We start from the raw sequence: 12,348 nt of genomic DNA on the forward strand, positions 1-12,348 counted from the left end.
GACCAGGACAAGCTGAAATTTTAATGCAGTCGTAAAACCATTTGGAAGACTGAATAAGTGTTGTGTGTAAAACATTTCATTACAACAGTTCTGCTTAAAAGCTAAAACACTGTTTCTAAAAGGCGACAAAAAACACCTAGTAATAAATAAACCATTTTTGTTTGCACTTGACGATAGCCAGGAATTACTAATTAGTGTAATAGTTGCCAAAGTGCACCAGAATTCACTTGGTAAAGACTGTCTCTGTTTGTAGTGCAGAGGAAGGGTGGGAGACCAAGTGATATCTACCTATTGGGACATTTAATGAAGTTCTTCTGTCACTTGATATACTTAATAAAAGAGAGTTTGATCGTTGTTAAACATTTTTGTAAAAGGAAGAAAACCCTCCTTCTTTCTGTTGTTGTAATTCCACCAAAAAAAAATGGTTTTACAAGAACCCTCATTTCCTGTAGTACCTCATTTGTGTCCATTATAGGCAGATAAAGATATTCTGGGCATTATGTAAAAGCTTACGTATGGCCTTTATTTCCTTGATAAAACCAGAACAGCTGCACTCTTGTGCGTAAATGTCACATTATTGTTAGGTATAGTTGGATGGTCATTAATATCCTTAAGCTGTAGTGCTGAAATTTATGATGTTATGTGAAATGTTTATCAGATTGAGACAGAAGAAGATTAGTACCATCGGTGGAAAATAGGCATTGCTGGGTTTGTAAAGATGTGATACGACATTTCTTGATTTACACGGTTTTTAGGGTACTGCACACAGTTGATTTTCGAATTAAAAATTCTTAAATAAAGTTTGTAAATATTGGAAGTCTCTTTATCTTTAGTATGCTAGTTTATCATCAGTCATGGATAAATTGTTTTCCCAGTTCAACTTGGTAGCTCAGAAGCTGTGATAGGAAGATTTGTATAAGGATATTAGGGTGCTATTTTGCTATTTCTACAAACATTTAAGCATTTAAGTGCAATTTTGTGACAAGGTAAAACCGTTGTTCTGAGCTGAGATCTGTGAGCTGTGTCCCCAGGTCCCTTTGGATTTTTTCTCCCCACTTCTTCAGCCCTGTCGTAGGTCTTGTGTTTGTCATACAGTGACCAACTTTTTTTTTTTTTTCAATTCTTTAATTGCTTCCACTTACATTAAACTTACTGGTGTAGACTCTGTCTGCCAGTTCCTTGTGTATGTCCTTTATTACTTGTCTCCATCAGCAGTTGTAAGAGGGATGTAGGAACAGCTGCCTGGTGAATGAAAGCTTCTCCTCCTCAGTTCTCCCTTCCTTTTCTTTTTAGCAACCAGGTAGTCCCATAACTCACCCAACCTGTCAGACTGACTGCTTCTCAATGAAAGCAAATTGTGGTTAATTGGCCATCTCTTGATCAGATGGAAATGGCTATTAAACATTGGCCATACATTTGCAACATTTTATAGCTGCACAGACAATGTCTTAGGGATTATGTTCAATCTGGGTAATGCATGCTAAATGCTGGAAGCCCCAGATCCTGCCTGGCTTATACTGAGGATTAGACTTCAAAAGAATAATGAATGTGAAATTAAACTCCTTTTTAAACTAATTATGTAATTTGGCTTGAACTGGCAAGCAGTTAATATTGGATATGGTACTCATTACCTGTAACTTGAATGCATAAACCCTTAAAATTATTAATTCTTCAAGCCACTGATTAGGAACCTTAATGAAAACAAGTTCTGCAGAATGTTGTTTTGCCCTTTTAAGATGTGAACACCCCTTTGGCTGTCTTTTCAGATTCTGTGAGATACTACTGCAGCAGCAGGCACAATGGCTCCTATAGTTTAAAATCTAATTAAAATCTGCAATTTCATTTTAAAGCCACAGGTACAGATGAATTTGAGACAAAACTCCAGATTTTTCACTGACATAAGAGATGGATGCATGGGCCTGCATCCCAGTTTGCCTTGTTGAAGAAGCCATAACCTCCAGTTGTCTCCTTAGCAGAATAACCAGCTGCTCTCCTAAACTGCTGCAGGTGTTTGCTGAAGCAATCAAAGCCTAGTATCTTTTATTTTTTTTAAATGTTGTGGTTACCAGAACAAATATTTTGTACAATTTCTAATAGTTGCTAACACTCCCAAGTATAGTTCCCTGTAACCTAGAAATGGCCTACTTAACATTTTGTAATGTGCACGTTTACAATGACTCTGGATACAGTAGTACCAGGATCCAACAGTTCCCAGCTAGTTCTTTCTCATTAATTTCCATTTTTATGTAATTGTCCTGAACGTACCCAGTTCATCCCTTCATTCAAAATCTTTGGTTTATAACCTTCTACCTTACTGTGGCAGGTTTCTGGCAGCTTCCTTTTATCTAGCTTTTTCTTTTAGATGCTAGGATGAGTATGAGATACAGAATCTTGCAGAAAATAAGAAAATTTTAAGGCTTGTTTAATTCCCTCTCTTGTTTAAAAGCCCAGAACATTATTAATGAGAGTAAAGAATACTATTGCACACCTTCCAAAATGTAGTTAAAAACTAAGTCACATAGGATGCTTGAAGTTTAAAAAGTTGTGTTTGTGTCACAGATATCTCTGTTCAAATACGTTTCAGTAGTTTTGATATAGTTGGTAGATACAGCTTTGGTACAAGTTGGTAAAGATTTTTGCTAAAAAGGCATTTTCAGTGTCTGGTAATGCCCAGTTTGAATATTGGCCATTGAGTTTGAGACTTGAACATTAACAGAACTTCTCATGGCTTTGATAGTCATATTTACAGGGGTTAATACCTTCTTCAGAAAAATGGATTCTGGGGAGAAAAAATTAATAAGAAAAAATAATTATTCTGCACACTTCTATCAGAAAAAAATGTAATACCCACCACTTCCATTTTAAGGAATAATAATCAGTGAAGAGAGGAGAAAGAAGAGGGAGCACATTAGATAATACTTAGAATACTTAGTTTTGTCTTCATGGCATAGGTTCTGTGTCTTGACCCCAAGTATACTTCCATGCTCAATTTGGGATTGCTTGTCCTGCCGTTCCTGCACTGGGCATCAGAAAAATATAAAATAGTTATCTTTTTTGTCATCTTTTCTGTACAAGGGTTACTCTTTCGGTAGGATACTGGCCTACAGATATTACCCATAAAATGCCTTCCTGATGTACATGTTGAAGAGCCTTGCTGATTGGGACCGTGTATCTTGCTCCTGTGTGCCTTATTTTTACCCAGTTAATTCCTGCGTTTGCAATCTGTTTTCCCAAAGGTCTCAGTTGTCCATACAATTGTTTTGCTTGGGTGAATCCTTAAAGTATGGTGGCTGGGAGTGTTCAAGGTTGCTGTTTTGTCATCACTAATCAAAGTAACGTTTAAGTGTTCACCTGCCTGTTCTAATGGAAAGGGGAGTTTTGCTGCAGCTGCTCTGCATGTTTTGCAGGTAGTGCATGCCCCAGCAGTTTCTGCCTTTTTGCCTGCCACTTTCTTTTTAAAGTAATCTTGTTACTTCTGTTAGAAGGATTTGGCAATTTTCCAGAAGAGATTTTATAAATAGACCAAGTCCATGTTCTGGCTTTTTATGTTTAGTATGAAAACAAACTAAAAGGCTATATTTACATTTGTTTTATCTTGAGACAGAATTTTTCTCTTCCTATTGCATAATCATTTTTGACCTTTTGAAAACCAGTCTGACCAATTCTTACCATTTAAAAAATATCCCAATAAAATCTGCTTTTCTAAGAGAAACACTTGGCTGCAAGCACATATTTTAGTTTTAAGAGTGTCTTTGCAAGATCAGTGTTTAAATTAGAAGTCATTAAATGATCGTGTCATCATTTTCTGTGTTAACCAAGGGGTAAAAGTGTAGGACAATAGATTAAATTGGCCTACAGTACTGCTGTATTGACATTTAAGTCACTATGCATGAGCAGGTATAGCTGGGTAACCTTTTTAAATGGTCTGTGTGATCCACTGCAGATAACACTTAGTTTTATGGGGGGGAGAATGGGCAGTTTTGGATCCTTACAGAAGGGTATGGGGGTTTTTCTTGTGATTTAATTGCTTGCCATTGGAGCATTGGAGAGACTAGGTATTGTTACCAAGTCCCCTGAGGAAACTCTCCATACAATTGGAATATGAGAAGAGAAACTGTAGTTCTTGGACTACAGAAGTTAGGAAAAGGGTTAGTGTTCTTACTGATGACATGGTTTTATGCCTATATTTGATGATCAAATGCACAAAAAGTAACTTAAAATGCTCCCTGCTTGTGTGAATGTCTGAAGACAAGGTGAAGTAACTGCTGCATTTTACTTGCAGTTTAGTGGCCAAACGACATCTTTGACTCAGTCACATCAGGGAGCATCCTGATTCATGATAATGTCTGATTCTATTTGTGCTGCAGTGACTCAGGCCTCCCTGTTAAATTATTATTATGAGTTTGTTTTTTCTTCAGAAGGGAATTCCAGAACTCCTCAGTCTTACGGACTAAGTGTTGTCTCTGTATTAAGTCTTCTCTCAGGCCATTTCATGTGTTTTGCATTAAGCTGGAGGAAAGGGCAGGAGGTAAGGTTACTGTCCTAACCTGATGTTACCTTCTGGAATATTTGCAGCAATAGACATCTTGGGAAGGGTTAGATTACAACATATCAGTAGATTACATTGTGTAGCAACTCTGAATAGCAGGGACTTCAAGATGTTCTTCATCCCCAAAAGCCAAAAGAAAATGATCCATCTTCTTCCTCACCTCAGGATTTGTCTCTAGGCAATTTACATGTTTTGGCTATCAGAGCCTGTGGCTCTTGTCCTACACTGACATGCATGTTTTGTCTCACAAAGATTACCTGTTGGATGACCAGGCAAAGAAAATCTTGACCCAGGCAAAGTTTTATTAAAAAGGTGGTTTGAGATTTTCCCCACCTCTTGTGCTCCCCCCAAAAAACCCAAACCAAATAACAAAACCAGAATCTATACTGTTAACTAATCCAGAGTCAGTTTATTATGGCAAAATGTGGAAAATACACTGCAGCTTAAGCTGTTTGTAGCAATCTAAAGCTGTAAAAAACCAATGTTAAATATCTCAAATGTGCAGGAAAAGAAACTTGGATCAAATCTCGATGTGTTAAGTGGTTTTACAGGACACTGTTCCGGGTTTGCAAGCCCTCTGAGCACAATATTGAATCTCGTTCAATTTCTAGCTCACTGGAACTCTTGACTGAAGTGATATTAAATCTTTTCATTAAGAGCAAGCTCTGATAGTTTGTTTCTCTAATAGGACTATGTCTTCTATTTGTAGTTTCCGAGCTTCCTATACTGAGATGCAGTACTGTGCTCTTAGTTTAGGCAGGCAGTCTGATACTATTTATTTGCTCCTTAAGGCAAATGTGGACAGTAGATAGTAATGCTCTTCATTGAGTATCAGAAGTCCATCCCATGTGGATGGACTTTTCTGTGCGTTTGTGCTGATGTCTGCTAAATAGTCATCTGACCCAATTCTGTATACTGAGTCCTTGGGGTGCTGTTTTGTTACTGTTGGCAGAAACATTTGTCAGTGCCTAGAGAAGTGTGGAGTTAATTATTAGGTTTTGTCTGTGTTTTGAAATCTGTATTAGGGGATAGAGTAAGGAGTAATCTGTATAGTGTGTCATACAGATAGAACAGAAGTATTGAGCTTTGTAACTCTCAGGATTACACAAAAGTGTTCCTGCTGATGAAGCCTTTTTACAGTCTTGATTTAGGATCTGCAGAAATAGTAGAGCCTAGATGCAATTACACTGTCATGGGTATGTACTGCTTTAAAAGAAATGTCTTGTAGCTAGAGTTCCTAATTTGTCTTTTTATGTGCTTCTACAGGTGTTTGCCTTTGATCACTGCTTCTGGTCCATGGATGAATCAAACACCACAAAATATGCAGGTAAACTATTTTCTATACACTGGACAGTATAAATAATTTGAGAACTTATGGGAGTTTGGGCCTTTGTTTTGTGGAGTTGGTTTGGGGTTGGTTTTTTTTTTTTTGCACTGTGATGCTCAAGTGACTTCTTCACAGAGGCAGACTTACACTTTTACAGGGATTGAGTCATCTGAGTGCTAGCCCCTCAGCTGAGAAGGAATGCAGTTTTAGGGTGCCTGGGGCACTGTTCAGGAGGGATGCTTTTACATCTAAGCCGTAGTGTTCCTTTTTTTATTACCTGGAAGAGCCTTTTGTGATTGTTGCTGTCACTTAAAATTTCATTTCTGCAGCAGCAATTACTTCTGACTGATGCTAGTGATGAACATGTGTGTTTTTAGTGCTCTGCATCTCTGTGCATGAAAGGGGAATAAAGCGTGTTCTCCTCAGACGGTGTGGTTATCTCAGGTCTTTCAAGTGATTCATAGTCTGACTGTTCAGATCCCTGATGTATTTTGAGCGATCAGCTTTGTGACTCCTTCCTCCCAAAAGCTGGATAATCCACGCAAGAGTGTAATCCTAGCAGTTTTCTCATAACTGGATTTGTCTATTAGTATATTGATATTTTCTAAGAGGACTTGTTTTGGTAGAGAGAGCTCTGAACACTGGGATTTCATGACTGTGGTCCATGGAAAGGAAAAAGCCCCAAGCATTCAGTTTAGATATTCATATTATGAAGTTTTATGGCCCATAAGAAATCTTGAAGGATAATAGGGTTCATTACCTCAAAGTTTGAGATCAGTGATCTCATAAATGAATTGCCATATACATGTGTTAAAATATATCCCTGACTACTGTAGCCTCTGGTATGAAATGCCAAACCTTGAGGATTGCACTTGGTTATAGATTCTGCTATATTTCTTAATTGCCTGAGCAAAGAGAGGCTACTTCAGGAAAAAAGTTTTTCACTGGTTGAGCTTTCAAGAGCTGTGTTTGCACTGAACAGATGCGCTGCACAGTATTTTTAGTTCAGTCTGGGAGAGCCTTTGGAACCCACAGCACCTTGTTATGTGCCTGCACAGCCCTGTTTCCTTTAAAAGGAAGGAGATGATGGTGTGCACCCATATCTTCACCCTGTGTGCCTCCAGTGTGCACGTGGGAGTTACGCCTGTTAGGTACAGTGTGGCATTAGCCCACTGGCAGAGAAGGGATAGATCTGAGAAACACTCCTAACCTGTTAAACTTGTTTTTGTCTCAGTTGTACCCACCTCCAGGTGAATTCAGTGGGGCTCTAGATGTATTTATTTTTCATTTGAGTCAAAGCTAGATCTCCCTAGCATGTTTCTGAAGTTGTAATTGGATTTGTTTTATCTGAGAACTGAAGTTTTATTATCTGTATGTAGATTACCCTCTTGTTGGATTGGTTTCTAGAAAACTGTGCCTTGCATCTCTTCCATTTTCTTACTGGCCAGAAAGTTATGAGGTGTTTTTTTGCCTGTTACAGTTAATATTCCTGCCTGGGAAAAAAGAAAATCAAAACTGTTTTTTATGTTGGCTTTGGGTTTTTTTGTTGTTTTGCTGCGGGGCGGGGGGAGTGGGGGTGGGGGGTGGGGAAGGTTGTGTTGTTTGCTGGGGTTTTTTTTCTTGGTGGAAGGCTGTGTGGGAGGCTTTGGTGGTGGTTTTTTTTTCTTTTCAGAAATATGCTAAGAATGTGAGCTTAAAGAGTTGCATACAAAAAACAATGGTTTCACTGATTTTGTTGTTGTGTTTGTTGTATGGTCTTGAAGCTGTCCTGTGGCTGCCAGCCCTTATGTTTTGGAACATAATGAATTTGATACAATATCAAAATAAAAGTAATTGAAAACCAAACCCAAAGTGTTTCAGGCTTAAGTTACTGGGTTGTTGGCTTGTTCACCTGCTTGTGCATGAGCTGATGCTTCCTATACAATGGTAGCATTTCTTGGTTTAGGTCTGACAAACCAAATGCTGATATGGCAATATTTCATTTTTTATATATTATTAATATTAAGACTCCTCAAGTCTGTTTCACAGCTTGGCCTCAATGACTGTGCTTTTTTGTTAAGAAAAAAAAAAAATTATGTTAACTGGATTTGGTTGGGATTTCTGATAGCTTCTTTGCCTCATGGAACAAACCTCCATTGTCCTAGGCACCTTGCAAATATACATCTTGTCTTACATCCAGAGACTGTTAATTCTGTAACAGTCTTTGGTATAATCTTAGAGTCCAAACAAGCCATCTGGCCACCTGACCTTTTGAGCTAAACTGGTATCTTGTGGATGCTGGACTACAGAAGGAATCCTGATCTGGAAGCTAGGTGCATTAAACACTTCTTGCCCAAAGTAGCTCTCTGTGGATGTGTAAGTTTAATGTCACTGGCAAGAGCAGGGATTAGTTGCAGAATTAAAAGGAAACACGTGTAAAGCTTGAAAGCTAAGTCCAGAGTGCTCGAAAATTTAAGCGGAAGTAAAATTCTTAAAAAGGCATGTGTGACAAATTTAGTTTCTTGAAAAACTCTTTTACCTGTACCACAGAGATACAGTGGGAGATGATACAGTGAAAGGTTTAGCAAGTACTAGGCTACTCTATCAGTCATTGCTCTCTGTGCAAAATCAAAATGTGCTCATCTGGCATTGTGTTGAATAAATATATTTATGTGTATATCACACTGTATTAAAGATTTTGCTGATTGATGGATGGGACATGAGAACACACAGAATGGTGTGCACCACAGGCAGCATATGTGGATAACTCTTCCTTGTTGTTTTTTTAAATGCCCACAAACCCAAAGTTTGTCTACTCCTGGAAATGCACATTTGTTACAGGCTCTTTAAAACTATCACACATGGTCAGACTGGCTTTATTTCTCACTTTATTGATTAATCTATGGTACTACCATCACTTACTAATACTGCTCACTGAAGAGCAAGGTTCCTGTTTGGATAAACTTAATTCTCAGGCTCTGGGGATGCAGGGCTGACCCTGAAATGGTATTTAGCCATCTCTTTCTGTTGTGAGAGATCTTCACCTTACCTGGCTGAACATCCAGGCTTATTTTCTTCATACTAATTTACTTTCTGTGCTCAAGTTCAGGAAGTACCTACCTTATCTTTCCAGGACTTGAAAACCTAGGTGTACTGTTGCTGTTGGCAGCAGAATTGCTTTTTTAGCAATTTTTTTTCTGTTGAAATGGAAACTGCATTCTAAAACTCTAAATGATCCAGTGATATCACCAACAGAAATAGTTAAGGAAACCTTTGTGTGACAAAAAACTTCTAGAGGGCATCTTTGAAGCTGTCCTTGCAAGACTATCTCTCATAAAGAGTACAGAAGAGAATTAAACTCTTCACAAGACTTTGTGGAACTGGTGCTCTGATCTCTGTCTCCCAAGATGAGGGGGCTCTTAACAACTTGATATCCTGTGTTAGAGAGACCCCGTCCAACCTGTCCTGGAACACTTCCAGGAATGGGGTCTCCACAGCTTCTCTGGGCCACCTGTGCCAGCGCCTCGTCACCCTCATAGTAAATAATTTTTTCCATGTATCCCATCTAAGCCTACACTCTTTCAGTGTGGGAGGCTTTTTGTTTGTTTTTTTGCACTGAATACTGATGCCGTGCATTTCTGAAAAGTTTGTGTCTGTGTCATTCCAAGCAAGGAATGGTTTATGCTGATCATCACATGCTAACTTCTGCACCTTTTTTCTGATGATTTTTTTTTTTTTTGAAAGACATAGTTGAGTGTTTGGTGAAAATATGGATCTCTTATTGGAAAGGGGTGGAAGAGAAGTCAATGAAGTAGTTTTTGAGGAGTGAGGGGAATTTGGTTGTAGGACGGAATGAGTTTGCCTTGATCTGAAAGAGGGATGAGCTTTGTCTATAGGCTGCAGTAGAGGTGTTTTGAGAATAAGCAAACCAGCTTATTACCATCTCTTCTTGACTTGAATGGGTGAAGAGTCAGTTCATGGAAAAAGGACACACCTGCTTGCCTTGAAAAGCTCACAGAGACAAATAACTGCTCAGCATTTTGGTGAAGAGGAGGATATTGAGAAATTCTCAAAGGTGAGAACAAAGAATTCTTTTTACAAGCCTGGACAACAGTAAGAGCCTTTTGAAGTGGATTTTTAAAAGGAAGAGAAGAAACCCTTCAGTTTTGGAAGGACTCAAGAGATGGCATAAATAACTACTGCAGCACTTAAGCAGGTCCATTCCTGGGACCCCAGACTGTATCAACTTGCCCGTGGATTTTTCATAACTCCCTAACCTGTATCATGTTTGGCCTGAAATCTCAGTTGTGTGTTTCTACAGCCTATGTTGTCCTGAAAGGCCATACACCTGACTTTGAGCTAAGCTGTAATTTTATAGGAAATATGTATGCTGACTGCAGCACTTTCTTTTTTAAAAGGAAGCAAACCAGGCAATTGGCTTAAAGAACTCTGCCCTTCTACCCTCATGAGAGATAGTGAGTTTTGGATTTTGAGCAGACACAGGTGTCTTGTCTATTTGTAGTTTTGACTTAACATTGAAGCTGTTCCTGGTCTGCAAGAAGAATTCACCAGACTTTGCTTCCCTTTCCTCAAAAGGATGAGCAAGGGGGAGATCCTGGCCTGTGAGAACTGGCAGCTCATTTACTTACCTGTGGCACCCTGGCAGCCTTGGGCATGCTGCCCCCAGCTTGCCCCTGTTCTGAGCAGAAGGTGGGAGAGAGGATGGATGTTTCTGGCCTTTAATTGCCTCTGTAAGATGCTGTGTTGTCTTAGCCAGCTGGAAGATTGAGAATTCCAATCTTAATGACAATAAGGGTTAGTGTAGGGGAAATCCTCCTGTTAAGCAAATTTTTTTTTTTTTTTTAATTTCTCCCATTTGATGAAAATTAAGTAATAAGTTAAAACCCCTGCTTACCTCTTTAAATGCCAGCCATCTGTGGAAGAAAAGAAAAAGTATGAATTGCAGGCAGTACAGATTTATTTAGCAAAACAGAAATGCAGCAGTGTAGGCACTGGATCTGCATTATTTCTTTTGACTGTAAGCGCATATGGACATAATTCTGTATAATACAGAGTTTGTAATCAGTTTGCAGACCCACTAATAAAATTCATGGGGGAAGCAGTGAGGTTTCTTAATGAAAAATAGAAAAATATCATGGATGATATACTGCTACCCTCAGTGCCCTGCATTTGCAAATTAATAAAATATCCGTTATTGAAGTTCAACATTTTGTGTTCCTTTCTGTGAGTGCACTTAAAACGAAATCTTACTTTATCCCATGATCATTTAACTGATTTCTATAAGCAACACTCTTTAATGACCCATTTGTCTATGTTGGTATTGCTGAGCTCTTAAAGTATGTAATAAAAATATCATTTTAGAGTTATATATCAGTGTCTGATTGATTTTCTGTTTGTGATGACAGTTTGAAAATTATGTATTTCCTGAAAAATAAAACCGACTTTGCTGGTGAGATTTAAAGTGGATTCCTTCCTTGATATTTAGCAGTAAAAGAATCTGTAGGTCATCCTATGGTCATTATGACCATGCACAGTTCTCAAACACTTTGGTATTTGCTTTTTTTCCCTTATGAAACATGGAGGAGGTTACTGGTTTATTGCTTGGTCAGAAGTGGGTGATAGAAGTTTTTTCCTCTTCTGACAAATGGTTTTATCCTATGCTCAAAATCACTGTGTAATGTATATATATTATAATACTTATACTCATCTTCAGTCTTTGCTTGTTTTTACGTTCATGCTCAGCAAGCAAGATAGTAAGTGGCTCCCTCAGGAGCTGGTTAGAAAGCAAATTTTTGTTTATTCTAGATTCTTGGTAAAATCTTCTGCTGATATATTTCATTCATTAGTAGTTGAACATTCTCTATTTCCAGCTTGTTGAACGGTGCTCTCTCAGCATAGCTACTATAAAATGGCCAAATGACCCCTCATTGAATGAGAAGTGACTGAATGTGCATGGTGAAGGAAATAGAGTTACTCCAGAATACAGCAGATTTTCCTCTGGTTTTAGTTCCTATATTTAGCATTTCTGAGCTGTGTTAATCCAAGTCCAGTGACACTTGGGAATTTTAGAAATTCAGCTAGAAAGATACACAAAGACCATTTGATAGTGCATCACTGCAGTTGTTTTTTCCTTACAGGAGAGAAGAAATTAGGTTCTAGTTAAAGGAAAATAAAAGTAATGTACTTTTTTGTCCTGTTTACATGCCTCTAAAACATTCTGCAGTCATTCCAGAGGTGGTTCTGCAGGAGTTTTCTGGGCTTCGGAATGTAGATGTTCTCATAAATAATTGTGTAGCTAGAATATTTTTGATGCTAGTATATGCCATTTTGAGACTACAGAAGTCACTGCTGCATCCAGTGTAAGAAATAATTTCTCCTAACTGACAATTGCTGAAACTCCCATACCAAGATGAGAGAGGCAGCTGATCACAGCTGTTCAGAAAGTCACCAGGCAGAGAATGTAAGTTTAAAA

At 38.4% G+C, this 12,348-nt stretch overlaps 1 protein-coding gene across 5 annotated transcripts in view; it reads left to right on the plus strand.

The window, feature by feature from the left end:
- Positions 1 to 12,348, plus strand: part of KIF13A (kinesin family member 13A) — a 104,788-nt gene that overhangs the window by 40,347 nt on the left and 52,093 nt on the right. For all 5 annotated transcript variants that reach the window (XM_039550051.1, XM_039550054.1, XM_039550053.1 and 2 more), the window contains exon 4: positions 5,816 to 5,876. In XM_039550051.1, the coding sequence (XP_039405985.1) occupies positions 5,816 to 5,876 (61 nt within the window). The remainder of the gene's footprint in view (positions 1 to 5,815; positions 5,877 to 12,348) is intronic.

This window comes from Corvus cornix, chromosome 2 (genome assembly GCF_000738735.6).
Source record: "Corvus cornix cornix isolate S_Up_H32 chromosome 2, ASM73873v5, whole genome shotgun sequence".
Taxonomy (NCBI): Eukaryota; Metazoa; Chordata; class Aves; order Passeriformes; family Corvidae; genus Corvus; species Corvus cornix.